The sequence below is a fragment of the Prionailurus bengalensis genome, chromosome E1, assembly GCF_016509475.1.
Source record: "Prionailurus bengalensis isolate Pbe53 chromosome E1, Fcat_Pben_1.1_paternal_pri, whole genome shotgun sequence".
Taxonomy (NCBI): Eukaryota; Metazoa; Chordata; class Mammalia; order Carnivora; family Felidae; genus Prionailurus; species Prionailurus bengalensis.
Genome location: NC_057347.1, coordinates 28,745,143 through 28,763,747, shown reverse-complemented (window position 1 = coordinate 28,763,747; position 18,605 = coordinate 28,745,143). Strand labels below are relative to the sequence as shown.

At 51.3% G+C, this 18,605-nt stretch overlaps 1 protein-coding gene across 1 annotated transcript; it reads right to left on the bottom strand.

The window, feature by feature from the left end:
* Positions 1-3,640: 3,640 nt before the first annotated feature.
* On the bottom strand, positions 3,641-4,788 carry CCDC182 (coiled-coil domain containing 182). Its single transcript, XM_043582683.1, has one exon. The coding sequence runs from the start codon at positions 4,462-4,464 to the stop codon at positions 4,003-4,005; it is 462 nt and encodes a 153-aa protein (XP_043438618.1). The 5' UTR covers positions 4,465-4,788; the 3' UTR covers positions 3,641-4,002.
* Between the last annotated feature and the right edge of the window lie 13,817 nt (positions 4,789-18,605).

Sequence of the window (18,605 nt, the reverse complement as noted above, 5' to 3'; positions counted from 1 at the left end):
TTCCTCTATCTAGCACTTCTTCCTCATCATCACTGCAGGATGACTCATCTTGCAGCTGGAGGGCCTTGGGGCCACCCCCATGGGACCTTCCAGCAAAGGGGGCCAGCCTGTCACCGCAAGTCCCTTCCTTTGGTGTGGGATGGTGGTCAAGAGAGGGAGCCCTAGAGTCCTGGTCTACATCCTAGACTAGTTACTTAACCTTTCTACGCCTCAGTTTCTTCATCTGCCATAGGGACAAAAGTGCCTAGATTGCAAGGTTATTGTGGATGAAATGTCAAGTGCATCTGACATGGTGTCGTGGGTCCCCGAGACCACCTTCAAGTTCGGTGATTCACTAGCACTACTCGCAGAGTAAGAAAGCCGTTATACACGTGATTACAGTTTATTACAACCAGTGGATGCATTTAAAGACTGGCAGAGGCAAAAGGAGTACAGGGCAGAGTCCAGGAGAGACCAGGCATAAGCTTCCACTTGTCTCCTCCCAGTGGGGCTGTAGGGACAACGCAATTGTCCAGCAGCAACGTGTGACAACACATATGAACTACTGTCAGCCACGGAGGTTCACCCCCGTCTTGGTGTCCAGGGTCTTTACTGGTGGTTTATCACCTGGCCCGGAGCACCTCCATGGCTGACCTTACTCAGTCTCTAGCCCCTCCAGAGGTCAAGCTGATACAGCCTGGCCCAGCGGCCCCACCATGGATCATCTTGCTAGCGTGAACTATCTGACTCGGCCCAAGGCCCCAGATAAACAAAGACAGTCTTATCAGACAGCATATTGCAAGGACTTAGAGGTTATCTGCCAGGAGCCGGTCAGGGGCCAGACCTTTCTTTTAACATGAGAGATTTGAGCATCCCGCACCTGCTGAGACACCCTTTACTGCACAGGCACACAAACAGCACCCAATGTGGTTTTTTTCTTATGTGGGACTGAAACCAGCTAGCTTCAGACTAGCATCTATCTTTGGTGGCTAGTAGTGTCCCAGAGAACTTTCCATTCCAGCCCTTCTCTTACTAGTTGGGGGGCACCCTTACTCCCCATTCCTCTTTCATTACAGAAGGACTATCACTCAAGTGGCGTTCCTGGCCTCTTCCCCTCCCTGACTCCCCTCCCCAGGAAAGGCGGGGACTTTCCGATTGGTGGCTTTGGACAGCTCCGCCCTCCCTCTCTCTCCAGCTGTCCCTCTGTGGAGAGGTCACACAGTGACACACACACAAGCAGCTGTCCGCCCCTGCCAGCACGTGTGCTCGGAGGCAGCATCATGTTCAGGGATGAGGTCCTAGCAAGCCCATGTGGCTCACAGACCCCAAACCACTTTCTCCATCAGCTTTATCAGTAAAAAAAAAGTGATAGAAGTGATCCTGTCTCCATTTGCCTGTGCTCCTGTGTCAATCCCTCAACTGGTTCCTGATGGAGGCAGAGAAAAGAGGGGTTGCCTTTATTAGCTCCCACAAACCCCACACCTAGCGTTGAGAAGGTCATGACTAGGTCCCCCTCAAACATCTGCCACCCAGGTCCCCAGGCCCTTTATCATGCCCCCTCCTCGGGATCCCCTGCCTTGCACACTCCAGGCTGCCCAGGACCCTCTGAAAAGTGCTGGGCCAGAACTAAGCACAGAGCTTTCCAGGCGTGGACTTGGGGGTGCCATCACAGGACAGCATCTCCCCATCTCTTCTCAGAATTCACACGAACGCCGTCGTTTCTGAGCAGCCCGATTAACACACTGAACCTGCAGTAGACGCAAACCTTTTCCACATGAGTTAGCATCGGGGCCAGTTTTCTTGTGCAAAACAGTGGATTTTTGTTTAAGTGGGTTCTATGCCCAGTGTGGGGCTTGGACTCACGACCCAGAGATCAAGAGCCCCATGCTCTACTGACTGAGCCAGCCAGGCGACCCAGCAGTTGATTTTTGAAACTCTTCTTATATTTGGCCAATCAAGTCTTTCTTCTCAGATACATTTATACACACCCCCAAACAGCCGTCCCCCAGAAGATTTAAAGGCATAGGAGTTGCCCCACACACACAAAACAGGGCTCACCTCACCAAGTTCAGTATGCCCATTTCATCTACTCAAGAACAAGTCCTTAGCACATAAAGTTCCTCATATACTACAAATTGGTTAAAATGAGCACAGCCTTGGGGCACGTGGGTGGCTCAAACAATTAAGCGTCCGACTTCAGCTCGGGTCATGATCTCACAGTCCGAGAGTTCGAGCCCCGCATGGGGCTCTGTGCTGACAGCTCGGAGCCCAGCGCCTGCTTCGGATTCTGTGTCTCCCTTTTCTCTCTGCCCCTCCCCCACTCATGCTCTGTCTCTCTCTGTCTCAAAAAATAACTATTAAAAACATTAAAAAAAAAAAAAATGAACACAGCCTCTGAAGTTAGATGTCCCCAGGCTCAGATCTCAGCTCTACCACTAATCAGCTGTGTGACCTTGGCCTGCTTCTCCTCTGTGAGCTTCGGTTTCCTCAGAATCCCAAAGTGAAGGTTATAGTTAGTACTTGCCTTCAAAGGGCCCAGCCTGGTGCCTGGAATACATCATATTCTTGATAACTGTAAGCTAGTGGCAGTAGCTTTTACATTATTTACATTATTATTTACTTTATTACATTACATTATTTGTAGTATTTACATTATTATTACTTCAGCTAAACCTTCCAGGGGAGAAACGGCCTGAAGCTAAAATAGGGGTACAGCCCTTCAGGGTGGACGGTGACGGATGGGCCATCCAGCAGTGGGGGTTGCAGATGCGCAAATCTTGTTGGGGGAGATTTTATGACACAGGAGGACAGACAGGGCCTCAAGCCAGGAGGACAGTGGCCTGGCTGTGCTCAGGTGCTGACTCTGGCCTCCAGGCACCCGGCTTCTGCTGCATAGGGGAGAATCCCCATTGCATGGCAGATATTGGGCGGGGGCAGGACGAGAGAGAACCTATGTGACTCACTGAAACAAAGTCTCATTGGAAACGAAAGGCACGGTGACAGCTAAGGGACCCCCACGTCACTTCTGTGACAATCTGGATCCTCCAGAACAGGTTCATGAAGAGCCTGATGTGGTTCCAAAGGGGAGCGGGATGATGACTGCCACGGACGACAGGACGACTGTAGTCCTGCCCCTTGCTAGCATGGAGACCTGGGGTGAAGGACTCCCCTTCCTGAGCTCCGCCTCCCCCTGGGCACAGTGGGGAAGTGACACTTGCTTCCAAAGGTGCCTGTAGAAGTAGGTGGGGTGGGTTGCGCACACCGCCTGATACGCGCCTGGGCGCCGTTAACAATTCTTGCTCCATGGGTCGAACGTGAAAGCCAGCGACACTGCTTTATAACCCACTTCGTGGGGGTGGAGTCTTAGCACGCCTATGTGCATCTGCGCACTAAGCCCTTAGGACCCCGCCCATTTGAGCCCAATAAACTCTGTTAATCTGATTGGCCAGACGGCAGATGAAGCGCAGAGGAGGGACAGGTGGGCACAGGCAGCCAAGAAAAGCGAGTTATGGAAGTCTAACAAGGAAAGCGGGCAGAAGAGCCCACTGGACGAGGATAAGAACTACAAAAGTAATCGGAGGCCAATCCGTGCACGGGAGAACAATCCCCCCACCCCCCTCTCGGTAGACCATGCAGCAAGTAACGACCAGGAGAGCCTTGAGTCATTAAAAGAAAGGTAAATCTGTTCAACACATCGGTTTAAGAAGATTAAAAAAAAAAAAATCATGTTATACATTTGAGCAATATTACCATGACAAACAGGAAAACAGTTAATGGTGAAAGTTACAGGTGTCTGAAAGACTGAGGATTGGGTGCCTCCTGTGATGCTGGGTGAACGGGAGCTTCACCTAAAGAACATACTGGGGTCTTTTCGCCTCTCAGCAAGGTGTTATTGAGGTGGAAGGAAAGCAATGGGAATGGGGAAAGGGTAGCAAATGGAGAGGGACTTAGGTTGGCCCCTCCATTAAAAAAAAAAGAAAGAAAGAAAAATCTTCCACTTGGCCGCTCGGCCGCAAGGAGGCCTCAGTTTGCCTGGATCTTCCTGGGACTGGCCAGCGCGTCGCGGTTGGAGCCCAGCAGCATGCGCTCCAGCCGCCTGCAGTGCTCCCGGAGCTGCTTCTCGCGGGGCAGCAGGAAGGTGAGGACCTTATTCCGCACAACGCCGCGGTCCTCCTCCTCCCTGAGCCGCTGCTTCACGCGGGCCGCCTGCTCCTCCTGCTGCGCCAGCGCGCCGTTCAGCTCGCAGAAGGCGACCTCCAGGTCACGGATGGCCTGCAGCGCCTCCTTCTTGAAGTCCGCCAGCTCCCGCTGCACCCCGGCCACCTTCTGCTGCAGGATCTCCAGGTCCGCTGGCGGAGGGAAGCAGGAAGGCCACGACTGAGGGAGGGAAAAGTCTCCGGACTGGAGGCTGCTCTCCACCATCTTCTTCCCTTGTAAAGTGTTCACCTTCATGAGGATGGACCCAGCCCGATAGAGTGGTTCCATGGTCTCTCTTCCCGTGGGGACAAAGAGAGGGAGCTAAGAAACCCGTCTGGTCAGGGAATTTTGGGGGGCTAGAGACACAATCATTTGGAGTGGAGAAACCCCATGCATTGTGACATCGGGGCCCCTCCAGCCAACCAGGAGGAGAGCCACAATCCATTCATTTGCATATTGTAGCTTCCTTGGTTGGTTATCCAGGGCTTTGTCTGCTCGTCTACCCAAATTGTCTTCCTGTTACATGGATCTTCATCAACTCTTCAATCACCCTTCCAAAACCTGAGCTCGATCTCTCCGTGTACCCGAGGGACAAACCGAGGCCCAGAGCAGGGCAGTAAACAGGCCAGAGCAAGGCAGGCCAGGCCAGGCCCCGGGGGGGCTGCCAGGTATGGGTTCTCTCCCTCCCAAGTCGGTCTCTGGACTTCAGTACCTCGCAGGGAAACCGGCTCCTCTGACATCGCCAAGGTTCTCAGATCTGCACAGCCCTGCCTTTAAACCTCTCCTGAGGTACTCACTACCTTCACCCTCTTTTTCTGACCTAGCACCTTGTCCTTCCAGGTCTCAATGGCACAGTAAATTCCAGAAAGACGTTGTAAGAAATATGCCCACTTCTACCTCTAAAATGCTAAAAATAAATAAATAAATAAATAAAAAGAAAGAAAGAAAGAAAAAGTAATTTCTGATCCCAAATCCATACTGCTATAACAATGCCAGAATTCTAGATAATCTTGAAAGTTGTGAGGCATGTACTTAAGAGGTTTTGATGTGTGGTCCACAGCAGTGCTGATTCAGTTATGTGCAGGGTGAAATCGGGTCACTCATTCATTTATTTGACAAGTGCTTATTGAGTGCTTACCAGGGAACAAGTGTGAGAAGAGTCCGGGGGCCCCACTCCCTGCGCTGCCGGATCATGCCTGAAACGTTGACACAGATGAGAAAACGCATACAGAAGGGTGAATCTCACACGTCTTACCTGAATCCTATAAGAAGGGAAAATGCTCCTAACTAGCGTGTGCCAGTTTGTCAAGAACAGACTCCATCCTGTGTATCTTGATGTCTTTCCCAAGACTTCTCTCCTGGCCTCCAAGTCAGAACATGTCTCCAACAGCGTGCCTCAGATCCAATCTGTCCAAAGCTTGATGTTGGCATCAAGTTAATGACACCACCATGGGGTAGCACCCACACGAGAAACCAGGGATCAGACTAGACCCCTCCGCATCCAAGTGGCTCTGGGTCCTCTTGACGTTATCATCTCTGAGCACCCTAGAACCCGCCAGACCTCTGGCGGGCCACCACCTATAAGCTGTGTCTCTTTGGCAGATGACCTCACTTCCCTGAACCTCATTTTTCTTATCTACAAAGTAGGGATACACTTCAGTAGTGTGCAGCTCCCTGGGCAGAGGGGTAGTAGAGGGGAGGCTCTGATTTACAGCTGTTGCCAATGGTGTGACTACTCCCACAATGGCTGCTTTCCAGCTACCAACACGATCTCTCTGGGTAGAGGTGCACACCGTCAGCTCTCATGAGCACCACAGGACCCATGTTGGGGGTGGCTGCCATCCCCAAGACGTAGGTGCCAGAGAGGGCATTTTGCAGGGAGGTTTATGGCTACACTAGGGTAGAATTTTGGACCTCAGGATAGGGCAGCAGCTACAATTATTGAGACAGAACATTTGGTGAAAAGAGCACTGTATCGTTAGCAGTCAGGAGATCAGAGTCTGAAACTGCTGGGTGACCACAGGGCAATCACCTGCCTCCCTTCTCTGAGCCTGTTCCCTCTGGGATAGTGTAAGTGCTCCTCTGCAGTCTCTGGTTCTCAGAGGCACACAGCCCTTTCCTTTAAGCCAGTCCTGAGGCATTTACCACCTTCTCCCTTTTTTTGTGACCTAGGACTTTGTCCTTCCAGCCTCCAATGGCACCCTGAATTCCCTGAGGACCGGGAGCATGCATTTCTCATCCTACACACCCTCAAATGTCCCGCCTGGTGCCCTGCACATAATGGCACTCAGAAAACTAGATGAAATGGGATTTATGTTCAGAGGTGGCCTTGGAATCCCACGACTCCCCTAGCTTTCCCTCTGACATGGCGGCACCTACTGGCCTGCGCAGGAACAGCAGGCTTTTATTCCCCTACCTAAAATCCAGCTGGGGGCTGGGGAGATAAAAACAGGCTGCTCTCTTGTGTTGTATTCATTAGGCGTGTGTGCACAGGTCAGGCACATAGTAGGTTCTCAATGAAAATTTTTGTAATCAGAAAAAAGGAAGAACGTGTGTCTTCTTGTTTTTGTTATTTTTTTTAGTGGTTTGGTTGGTTTTTTTTTTCCTGTTTGTGCCTCTCTCTCTCTCTCTCTCTCTCTCTCTGATTTTGATTCTCTGCCTCTTTATCTTTGTCTCCCACAGGGAATGGTGGAAGCCCTAATCAGAACTACGAACGAAAAGTAGCAAAAGTTAAGAAGAAATGGCAATTTCTCGATTTCCCTGGTGCTTTATAATGAGCTTTCAGTTCATTGCTTCTCAGCACCGACCAGGGAGGACTGCTTCACATGAGCCTCAGCAGAGGCTGAGGACAAATGAAGACCCCAGGCTTGGTGGCCTCCTGAACCTTCGGAGCATCCTCAGCAGGGACGAGTCGATGTGCACACGCTCTGAATGTTCTCCTCCCCGAAGGTCTATCGTCCAGGCCTGTGCCTTCCTCACGAGTTTCCTTCCAGTCAGATGAAAGGAAGAAGGCAAATCTATCTGCTCCCTTCAAGTTGTCAAGGGCAAGGGCTTCTAGCATCTCCTGGAAGGCATTTCTTGACCACTGTCAGGAGGGTTTCCCTGCCCCTGGTCTGTTGCAGTTCATAGGCTCCCAAGTCTCAGAATAATGGAGGACAGGCAGGTGGGGTATCAGCCCCACAGAGACCCATCCCCTGAGAATAAGACAACCCAAATGCGTAGGGGCTCAGGAGTGGGCATGTTTCAAGAGGTCCAGGGTTGGGCACCACTGAGTCAGAGCACATTCCTGCTGGGCCCTGCCCGCCTCTTGAGAGCGGAAATCTCATGGACCATCAGCCTTCCCCAGCCTCCGCCATGTGTCCCCACCCCATGCCTCTGCCTCCGCGTGTGAAATAAACTCGATTCTCTCTTTTTTCATGTTTGTTTATTTCTTGTGAGAAAGAGCACACATGCGTGTAAGCAGAGGAGAGACAGGGAGAGACAGAATCCAGAGCAGGCTCTTCACTGTTAGCGCAGAGCCCGATGGGGGGCTCGAACTCACAAACTGTGAGGTTGTGACCTGAGCCACAGTCGAGAGTTGGCCGTTCAGCCGACAGAACCACCCAGATGCCCCTAAACCTGGATCCTTTTGAAGACTGGGAAAAGGGACACGACACAGGTGCACTCCTTCATGTATGCCCTTCAAAGTGAGGGAACCCTCTGAAGCTCCTCACATCCCCATTAGTCATCAGCTAGGGTCACATTCACAGCCCTGTTTCTAACCCAAGCATTGGCTGGGGGTGGAGTGCTTGCAGATGGTTCAGACTAATCACGGGTCCCCTCCTGGGTGGGGGCTGAGCCTGGCCTCCCTGAAGCACGGGTGTCCCAATACCAGGACTACACTGGGGTTCTGTTCCCCAGTGGGATGGGGAAGATAGGTGACAAACTGTGGCTTCCACAGAGAATGCTTATATTTGAAGAGAAAACAGTGAGGGGCACCTGGGTGGCTCAGTCGGTTAAGACTCCAACTTCAACTCTGGTCATGATCTCACGGTTTGTGAGTTCAAGCTCCGCGTCAGGCTCTGTGCTGATGGCTCAGAGCTTGGGGCCTGCTTTGGTTTCTGTGTCCCTCTCCCTCTCTCTCTGCCCCTTCCCTGCTCGCTCTCTTTCTCTCTCGCGCTCTCTCAAAAATGAACATTAAAAAAAATTTATAGAGGGGCGCCTGGGTGGCGCAGTCGGTTAAGCGTCCGACCTCAGCCAGGTCACGATCTCGCGGTCCGGGAGTTCGAGCCCCGCGTCAGGCTCTGGGCTGATGGCTCAGAGCCTGGAGCCTGTTTCCGATTCTGTGTCTCCCTCTCTCTCTGCCCCTCCCCCGTTCATGCTCTGTCTCTCTCTGTCCCAAAAATAAAATAAAACGTTGAAAAAAAAAATTAAAAAAAAAAAATTTATAGAAAAAAGTTTTTTACATACAACTTCTGAAGAGAAAACAGAGAAAGACCATGCATAATTCCCCCAAATGAACTACTCATGTCAGCTTTCAGGCAAAATGGAGAAACAGTCTTCTAGGAGTTCCTGAAAACTGGTCTATCTGTCCCCACCCCAAGAAAAAAAAATATGAAGAAAAAAAAACAGAATTAGAGCAATCTCTCACAAATACCAAAGAGCATGTGGTTGGACATTTCTATAGCCGAGAGAACAGCGGTTGGTCCTATCTAGAATATTCTTTTCCCAGAATCCCCTGGGCCTATGCCTCCCTTGGTGGCTGCTGGCCTGGGTGAGGATGTGGGCTACACAGCCAGTGTCTCCCCAGATGCGCTCCTACCGAGAATAATGATCTTAACACAGTGGATCATAAAATCCCATAGAGGCTCTTCCCTGTGGCCATCCACCTGGCCAGCCTTCCACTCATCCAGCCACCTGGGCGCGTATTCGGGGACATTCGCTGAGTACCTGTCCTACGTACACTAAGCCAACAAATAAGATAGAGAAGACCCCTGTTCTCAAGTCACTGGCATTTCAATGGAAGGAGACAGACAATAAAGTGAAGCAATCAATAAATAAGGTGATTTGGGCTGGTGCTAAGTGCTCCGAAGGAAGTAAACAGGCCAAAGTGACAGAGGGCCTGGGGCGGGGGCGCTCAGGGAGGGCCTTTGTGAGGAAGGGCACGTGGCGTGAGGCAGGACGGGGAGAATGCCTGCCAGGGATGGTCAAAATGGAAGCACAGGTGGAAAGGCGTTGAGGCAGGAACGGGCTGGAGGAACTTAAAAGGCCCAGGTGAGTGGGCGCAATGAGGAAGAGAAAGGAAGGCCCCCACTGTGGGGACATATAGGGTGGTATCCCCAGTGTATCCCCATGCAGCGTGAGGGCTATCGAGGGTGGGCTGTGTGCGCCTTCCAGCCCGGGAGCTGGTATTCCAGTCTGAGGAATGGGGACAAAGCTGGGATGGGGGCAGGCACCAGGATCAAGAACCAAACTCAGGGCTGTTCACCATGATTAATTAACCTGGAGCCAGAGCCCCAAGGCGCAGTGTGCTAAAAATACCTGCTTCCCTCTGAGACGTGGCAGCTGCCACCCAGCAACTGTTACCCATCGCCATTTGTCATAATTTGACACTGATAAGGAGTGTCCACGGGGCTGTGTGTCTGCAAGAGCGGACTCACCCACAGCCCACCAGCCAGCTGGCCCTCAGACACTGCCCATGGCATTTCCTACCTGAACTCTTCTCCCATCCCTGAGCCCCGCCTCGGCCACCCCTGCAGGCGCCTACCACCTGCCCACCGCCTGCCGAGCTCCCTTCCCCTCCTGGAACCCGAGCGGACCCGCCTCCAGGGGTGGGAGCCAAAAGCACTCTCTAGAGCAGCAGCGTATGGTGGGATGCCATGTTTCACACCACTGCCGCCCTGCAACTCGGATCGGAGCCATCTATCAGAGGTCCTGCCAGCCCAGGGCGGCACTTTAATTAAAATATGTAAAACATCTTGGTGGGAGTGGATCTAAAGACGCAGGAGTGGTCCTTGGACAGGAGAAATGCAGGCGCCCCCCCAGCACCCTGGCGGAGCTGGCCCTTCTCCAGCCCCAGAGGCCTCGGCCTGCGCCAAGAGGGCTCCCAAAGCATGCTGGGGCGTGGTAACGTCTGCCTCGCACCATCCACCGCTCCACCGGGCACAGAACTCAGCTGGGGCAGAGCATCCTCAAGAAAGAGAGTCCCGCAGAGTCGGCAGGCCAGCACGGTGGCCCTGAGAGCTTGCCAGGAAGGGCCTGATATCACCCCAGTTGAAATATCCTATCCCCGCCCTCAACATGAATTTCCTTAAACGACCCCTCATGAAGCCAGTACCTGGACATTTATATAAACTATTTAGCAAAGCCATTTCTATTTCCTAGACTAATAAGCTCCTCGGGTTTACTCTTCACTCAGATGGCCTTCTATGTCGACAGGAGTCATGGGCTGTGCGATTTAGGCATGAGCAAGCTCTTTTGCACAAAGATCAAATCGGAAAAAAATAGGCCAAAATTTTTCATTCCAATCTTTTCTTAAAATTAGCAAACACCATTGTGTTAAGCATCCTTCCTTTCCCCCACATCATTTGCGATTATTACTGAAACGTCAGAACCTGCACAAATATTGCAATACGTTTCCTGTGCAACGACACAGATCGTGGGGAATGTTGAGGGCTTGGGGGAGGCAAATTGGACCCTGACCCCAGACGGAGAGACTAGCAAGCAAAAACGGGCCCTCTGGGAGCTCCTGTTCTGGGGAAGCAAGGGGCAGGGATGGGGCCTGGAGGGAAGTCTGTGGAGAGGGTCAACAGATGCCCAGGAGGGGTGATGGGGGTACGGTGTTGTGTCAGCAGATTCTCCTCCCCACCTGCAGCCCTCCTGAGGAGAGCAGGGTGGGAGGGGCCCAGGGGCTCTAAAATAACCCTGCATTAAGCCGAGCTGAGGCTCCCTGCAGCCCACACCCCTCTAGCCAGGACTGACGTCCTCAGTGAGGGGCTACAGTCACTGCCTGCATGCTGGGATGCCAAGCTGAATTATATGAGCTTAAAAACCAAATCCCCTCCTTCCTGGGTTACTTAACTGTCTGCCTGGCGAGGCCAGGGGATTACTGGTGACAGACACCAGGCTGCCTGGCTGCTCCAGACAGAGAAGCTTTGATCACCTGGAAAACTCCAGACACCAGGACTCCTAATGATGAGTAATGATCTCAAACCATCGGAAAGTTACCCAGCATACCATGTGGGGGGCAAGGGGGGCCACACCGATTCCCATGGAAGCCTGGGCCACAGAGACAGGGTGCAGTCATTCTGTGTCCTGGGGAAGAGTTGGACCCCACTCCCACCCCACCCAGGGTCCTGCCAGCTCACAGATGAGGCAGGGGTATTTCTGGCTCTGGGCACTTGGCTGCCACAAGGGTTGGTTCGGGCCAGAGTTTGTCTTTAGGTCAAGAGTGCAGCCTCCTTGTGGCACCTGGGCGGCTCACCCGGTTGAGCACCCGACTCTTGATTTTGGCTCAGGTCATGATCTCACGGTTGTGGGATGGAGCCCCACGTCAGGCTTCGAGCTGAACATGGAACCTGTTTGGGATGCTTTGTCTCTCTCTCCCTCTGGCCCTCCTCTCCCCTGCTTGCATCCTCAATCTCTCTCTCTCTAAACAAAAAAAAAACAGGGCAGCCTCCTCATTCATTCATTCATTCATTCACATATTCAGCACACTTTACAGGCTTGGTGACAAAGGGCCTGACAGAGGGACTTCAGGGCTCAAGACCACCCAGAGCAGAGGACTCTAAGTTAGACTGCTCCTTCTCCTAGGGACAAGGAGCCGGCTGAGGATGGAGTTTGAAGATCCCAGGCCCCTCTAGGGTTCAGGTTCAGTTTGATCCTGTGAGAGCCCCCAGCCCCAAGTTTTACCCACATTCCTGCAACTGGGACTTCCTCCAGTTCTGAGGTCGGCAGGGAATGGGTCAACCATGAGTCCTCTGTTTTGACTTAGAAACTTAAGCCCAGTGATTCTCAAACTTTGGCATACATTATAGTCTTTGGGGGAAAGCGCTAAAAGTCATTTTTTGGGTCTGGATTTTACCCTTAAGAAATTCTAATTCAGGAGGTCTTGGGAGACTAGAATTAAGATGACCAACCCATTTGATTTGCCCTGAGCGGGGTGGGGGGGGGGGGGAGGCCTTCCTGGGTTGTGAGACTTTCCATTTTAAAACCAGGATGGAGGGCACCTGGGTGGCTCAGTCAGTTGAACATCCAACTTCGGCTCAGGTCACGATCTCGAGGTTTGTGGGTTCGAGCCCTGTGTTGGGCTCTGTGCTGATGGTGCATAGCCTAGAGCCTGCTTCGGATTCTGTGTCTCCCCCTCTCTCTGTTGCTCCCCCACTCTTGCTCTGTCTCTGTCTCTGTCTCTCAATAAAATAAAAATTCAAAAAAAACATTCAAAAACACTGAAAAAGCTTAAAAAATAAATTAAAATAATAATAATAATAAAACCAGGATGGTCCCAGTAAATCTGAGACAAATCATGCTAGCTGGGGCAGACCCTGTTAGTCTCTGCCCAATAACATTCCTTTGTTCCTTGGGCCACAGAATTTTATTTATTTTTAATTTAATTTCTTAATTTAATTTAATTTAATTATCGAGAGAGAGACAGAGAGTGCACAAGAGCAGAGAGAGAGGAACAGAGGATCGGAAGCAGGCTCTGCACTGACAGCAGAGGGCCTGCTGCAGGGCTCAAACCCACAAACTGTGAGATCATGACCTGAGCTGAAGTCGGACGCTTAACCGACTGAGCCACCCAGATGCCCCCACAGAATTTTATTTTGATAGGCAGTCATATACTCGGGGAAGGTGAGCCATCACTCAGCCCCAGGTGGTGAACCAGGACTCATTCAATAATTCCATCCCCCTTTGCTACTGCTTCTGATCCACTTCATACCAATGAGCTGTAAAGAGAAGACTTATGGAAAAGTATGACATCTGATGTAAAAGAGTGAGATGCGGAGAGTGGCGGGGGGGGGGGGGGGGGTCCTGCCCCTTTTTCTTCCTTGGATGAAGTTGTATGAGAACACGATGGTTGGAACTGTGGCAGCTATTTTGCAGTCAGGAGACAACAAGGATGAGCAAGTAGATAAGAAAGAACCCCTATTTCTTATGACATAAAACACCAAACCTGAAATTGTCTACCTCCAGTCTAGTTGATATGTGATTAAATGTCTTGCTCAAACAACGGTCATCTGGCATTGTGTTCATTGCAGCCAAACACCTCATGACTGTTACAGAGGGCCTCGAAATGAATGTTTTTAACAAGAGCCCCCAAATCATTCTGATGCTCTCCATCAGTCTAGTTAATCCAGTGGTTCTCAAAGCGTGGTCTTTCTATCAGCACCTGGGAGCTTGCTGGCAATGCAAATTCTCAGGCCCAACCCAGACCTTCCGAATCAGACACTCTGGGAGGTGGGGCCCAGAAATCTGTGTTTTTAACAAGGCCTCCAGAGGATTCTGACAATTGCTGGTTTAAAAATCATTGAGCGAATCAATCCCTGAGACTCTACAACTAATACTAGACCCCCCCAAAACTTCTGGCCGAGGCTTTTAAACTTAACCCAGGTCCCACCTGCTTCCTTATTTGTAAAATAAAGCGATGTGTCTTCTCAAGAGCCTTCTGTGGTTTTTTCCCCTCCCTCCCCAGTCCCTTCTCCAAAATCTTGCACCAGTTGAATGGTTTGGTTCAGATTTACTGCCCTGTGTTATTAGCCATGTGGTGGTAGGAACGGGAGGGAGGTCTTTGTGGTCAGAGCCGGCCAGGGCGGGAGTGAACGCAGTAGGCCCAGCTTCTTTAGGAGAGTGGACGTCAGTGTCCCTGACCCCGCGATCCCAGCTGAGCGTGTCCACCCACCATGAATGCCCACTCATCAGTCCTGGCATTGCACAGCGGTGGCCCAGGAGGCGAGGAGGAAGGGTGGCCCAGCAGTTCTACAGTCTCCTCTTTCCCCAGGGAGGCCTGCTTCAGCCGGCCTTTTATATACCAGGGCGTCCCCCACTTCTCCACATCATGAGTTACTCAAACCCCAGCGAGAGCCCAACAGGAAACTGATCAATAGACTTCACGTTGTGAGGGGAATCCATTCTCAGTGAAAAAAGAAATGAGAAAATCCCTAATTGCACTTCCTCGTTACAGTGCTTTTTTCTCAGCATTTCATGTGTGCTCCTGAATTTTGTTATTCTTCTTCGTGACCGAGTACCCTGTCGAATGATTCTCCTGTAAGCATTACGTCATTAATGACAATTTACTAAGAATAAAAAAAATCATAATCCCTACCACTAATCTGGTGCTTGCCGTGGGCCAGGCCCAGGGCCTTCTCGGGCACTATCCCTTGAGGTCGAACAGCCACCTGCCCAGCAATGTTACCCAAGGCTCATCTTCGTCCCGGTTGAGTTAAGTGTGAGTCCTACAGCAGTAGCTTCCTTTTGTCCAGCTTCCGCTCATATTTACCAAATAAGGCTGAAATGCCATAAAATATGTAAACACTTGCACCGCTTCCACGGGAGGGGCCGGGCTGGCCACGCCTGCCGACACTGACCTGCCAGCCATCAGCCCCCCTGGGATGGCGAGAACGGCAGTCATCAGCTGAGGTTCTAAAAACCAAAACCAGGGGCGCCTGGGTGGCTCCGTCGGTTAAGTGTCTGACTCCTGATCTCGGCTCCGGTCACGATGTCACGGCTCATGGGATCGAGCCCCCTGTCAGGCTCTGTGTTGACAGTGTGGAGCCTGCTTGGGATTCTCTCTCTCCCTCTGTCTCTGCCCCTCCCCTGCTCGCTCTCTCACTCTCTCTCTCTCTCCCAGTAAATAAACTTTAAAAGAAATTAAAAAATAAAAATAAGAACCATATCCAGCACGTGGAAGGCATCCAGTAGTCCTGAAATGTGTGGTCAGAAAGTGAGGGATGTGCCAGGTCTCGCCTGGCTGGTCTCTGGTCATGGGTCCTGGTGTCTCTGGCTCCCACCCCCATCGTTCTTGTGTTGGGCGCCCCCAGCCCCCAGCCAACCCCCGTTTTCAGGCTACCAACAACTAAGGACACTTTCCGGGAATAGTGGGGCTCTATTGGTGTTCGGGTCCCGTTCACACCCACAAGCAGACATGCATCCATCTCACAGTGGCCACTGGCCTGACCCATCCTCAGCTGGTCTCACGATTAACAGTCTTTGACCAATTGGCTGTAATTGGTCATTATTACAACCGAGACCTGGATGCCCAATGGCCCATCTCAGTAGGACAATGACATGGCTGCTACTAAGGACGTGACAGTCGGCATAAGCGGGAAAGCCAGAAAAGGCCGATGACCTCCCTGAAAGGAGCATTTCAGGCTATCTCAGGGCCCTCCTGCTAAGGGGAGACGATTCAGAATGTGAGCCTGCACAGCTAAAGCAAAGAAGGCTCTCAAACGCCAGATCTGAGGCTGTCTTTGCAGCCAAGCCCTCCGTGTCAAGCAGGCTGTCTCCTCCCACACCCTGTCAACTGACAGGAAGTAGAAGCCCCCCCCTCCTACAGCGCCCCCTTTCCATCTGCTTGCTATCCCGGGGCATCTCAGCTGCTCCCCTCCCCACCAGCTACAGAAACACTTCTTTGCCAAAAGCCTGGTAGCTCTAAGCCACCCACTGCCCGTCCAGGGAACAGAGTAGAAAACCCTGAAGAAGCCTTCCAGGCCTGGCTTTTAAAGCCCCTTTGATGTGATTCATGGTACAGGGGTTGGGGCGGGGTCAGAATGATCTCACAGGTTGGGGAAGACAGCTCAGCAGAGGTTGGCCAAGCCTTTAGAGGGAGTTGCTTCTGAGACACAGTGTTCTGGGCACAATTTAAAAGGCTGCTCCCTCGGAGAGGTGCTAACTACAAAACCCCGCTAGGCTAGAGTGCTTGCTGGAGCCCAGGAATGGGCTGAGAGGGCCCCCCACACACCCTCAGAGTAACAAAGCCTTCAGGAATCAATCAACTTCTGCAGGACGCACATCCTGTCTGAACAGCAGCCTTTTCTCCCTCTGTTCTTGCCGGGGAAGGTCAGAGTTCACATCAAATATCATTAATCATCTTCCCGGGGGCTGGGGGCTCATTGGACAGTCCTATTAATCAGAGGCCTATCACACCCACAGCCTGGCTGGGTCGCCATTGTCCTGTTCCTCACCTATCATAGGAAGATTAGATTATCAGTGACAACTGAGACACCCTTTGAGTCACAGGGAAGCCAGAGAATGAGGTTGCTTTTATTTTTTTATTTATCCTCCTGATTGGAGGATGAGCTGTTTCTTGTCTTGTCACACTGCCTCCTTTTCTTCAAAGAATCAGCTTTAAGAATCCAATTTGTCAAACCGGACAATCATTGGCAAACCCATAAAGAAGAAAAAAAAAAACCCTCGGCGACTTTATCAAAAAAGGTAAAATAAAGCAGAAGGTTTTAAATGGGGCCTGAAAGGATTAGAAAGTAAGTTGCATTTGACAACAATTAATCTCTGAAAAGCAGGGGCTCTGTGAAAAAACAAACGGGCAGATGTGTCCAGAAGGGATTGTGGAGATCCACCCTGGAGTCTCTCCATTGCCTCTTCCAGAGCGGGGTCAAGGTGAGGCCTGGTGCTGAAAAAAGAACGAGAAAGAACGTCCTGCATGTTTTCTCCTGACTTTATGCCTACCGGCTACAACAGCAGCAGTGAGACAATATGCAACACTCAGGACACGGCAACACAGAGCACACAGCCCCCCGTCTCTCCCAGTGCAGTGACAGTCTCAGTCCCCGGGTAACCTCCGAGCCCACCCTAGTGGCCGCTGTATGGGGTCATGCAGGAAGGGGGCACTTTCCAGCTCTTTCGAAGCGCTGAGATCAGGTGAGCACGTGTGACACCTAAATCGGTTAGATGGGAATCGCCCCGGTGACATGGAACCCAGGGTCTACAAAGCGGGACGCCTGGAGGGGCCAACCGTAAGATGAACAGGGAGGTGGGCTTCGTGTGAATCCAAGGTTAACCCAGGGCATGCAGGCCTGCCCAGAGGGTGTGAGGCCCGGTCCTATACTCACGGTCATGCTGTGGGAAAAGGGAGTTCAATTCCATCAGATCTTCCAGGTTTTCATGAGATTCGGGAGACCCAGGTTTTGATGGGAACACTCCCTATTTTAAGTGTTGGCGATTTACCGAAACAAAAAGAAAATCACTGTGCATACTAAGCAAAACCTGTCGGGGAGTACACTTTGGCCCCCACACCTGGGATTTGTGAAACTGATCTAATCTACCTGCCTTGGTACAAATAAGGACTGTGGGGCCCAGAGAGGCTGGAAGCTGAGGAGGTAACACAGCTGGTCAGAAGCAGAGCCCGTTTGAGATCCTGGTTCTTCAGACTCCCAGACCAGTGCTCTCTGCTCCAGACCTGAGTACGTGAACATGTAAGGGACCAGTTCGTGGGTACAGTCATCTAAGTGCAATAAAAGTGATAGAATTAAGAGGAGAGCGTAGATCCCACAACTTTGCCTTAAAATAAGAGAAGGGACTGAGTTAGACAAGTTTCAAGTGACTGTCGTACCTTTTATATCGCCTTCTTTTAATTTTTCTACCTGACAGGGAGCACCTGGGTAGCTCAGTTGGTTAAGGGTCTGACTTCAGCTCAGATCATGATCTCCCTGTTCATGGGTTTGAGTCCGGCGTCGGACTTTGTGCTGACAGCTCAGAGCCTGGAGCTGCTTTGGATTCTGTGTCTCCCTCTTTGCCCCTCCCCTGCTTGCACTTTGTCTCTCTCTCTCTCTCTCTCTCAGATGTAAATAAACATTAAAACTTTTTTTTTTTACCTGACAAATTAGCTTTGAGTGATTCTCTGTGTGGGTGCTGTAGAGGTCTGGGGCAGGAGGCCAGGGAAAGCTACAAGCACCGTGTGGGGATATTAGCCCCTTGACCGCAGCACAAAGCTGGAGCTCAGGAGCCAAACTACCCAGTTCAAATCCTGGTTCTGCCGCTCACTAGCTGTGTGACCTCTGGCAAGTAACTCAATTTCTCTGGTCCTCAGTTTCATCGTTTTATTTATTTACTTTTTAAAGTTCCTTTTTTGTTTGTTTAAAGTAAACTCTACCCCCAACATGGGGCTTGAACTCACAACCCTGAGATCAAGAATCACATGCTCTACTGACTGAGCCAGCCAGGTACCCCTCCGTTTCCTCATTTTAAAAACGGGAATGGGGGCTCCTGGGTGACTCAGTCAGTTAAGCACCCAACTCTTGATTTCAGCTCAGGTCATGATCTCATGGTTTTGTGGGTTCGAGCCCCATGTAAGGCTCTGCTTGGGATTCTTCCTCTCTCTCTCTCTCTCTCTCTCTGATCCTCCCCCCCCCCGCCCCCGCCACAGCTCTATTTGTCTCTCTCAAAATAAATACATAAACTTAAAAATAAATAAATAATATCGTAACTAAATAAATAAA

Excerpts from the sequence above, each read along its gene's own strand:
- CCDC182 (XM_043582683.1), bottom strand. The coding sequence starts at position 4,464 with ATGGAACCACTCTATCGGGCTGGGTCCATCCTCATGAAGGTGAACACT.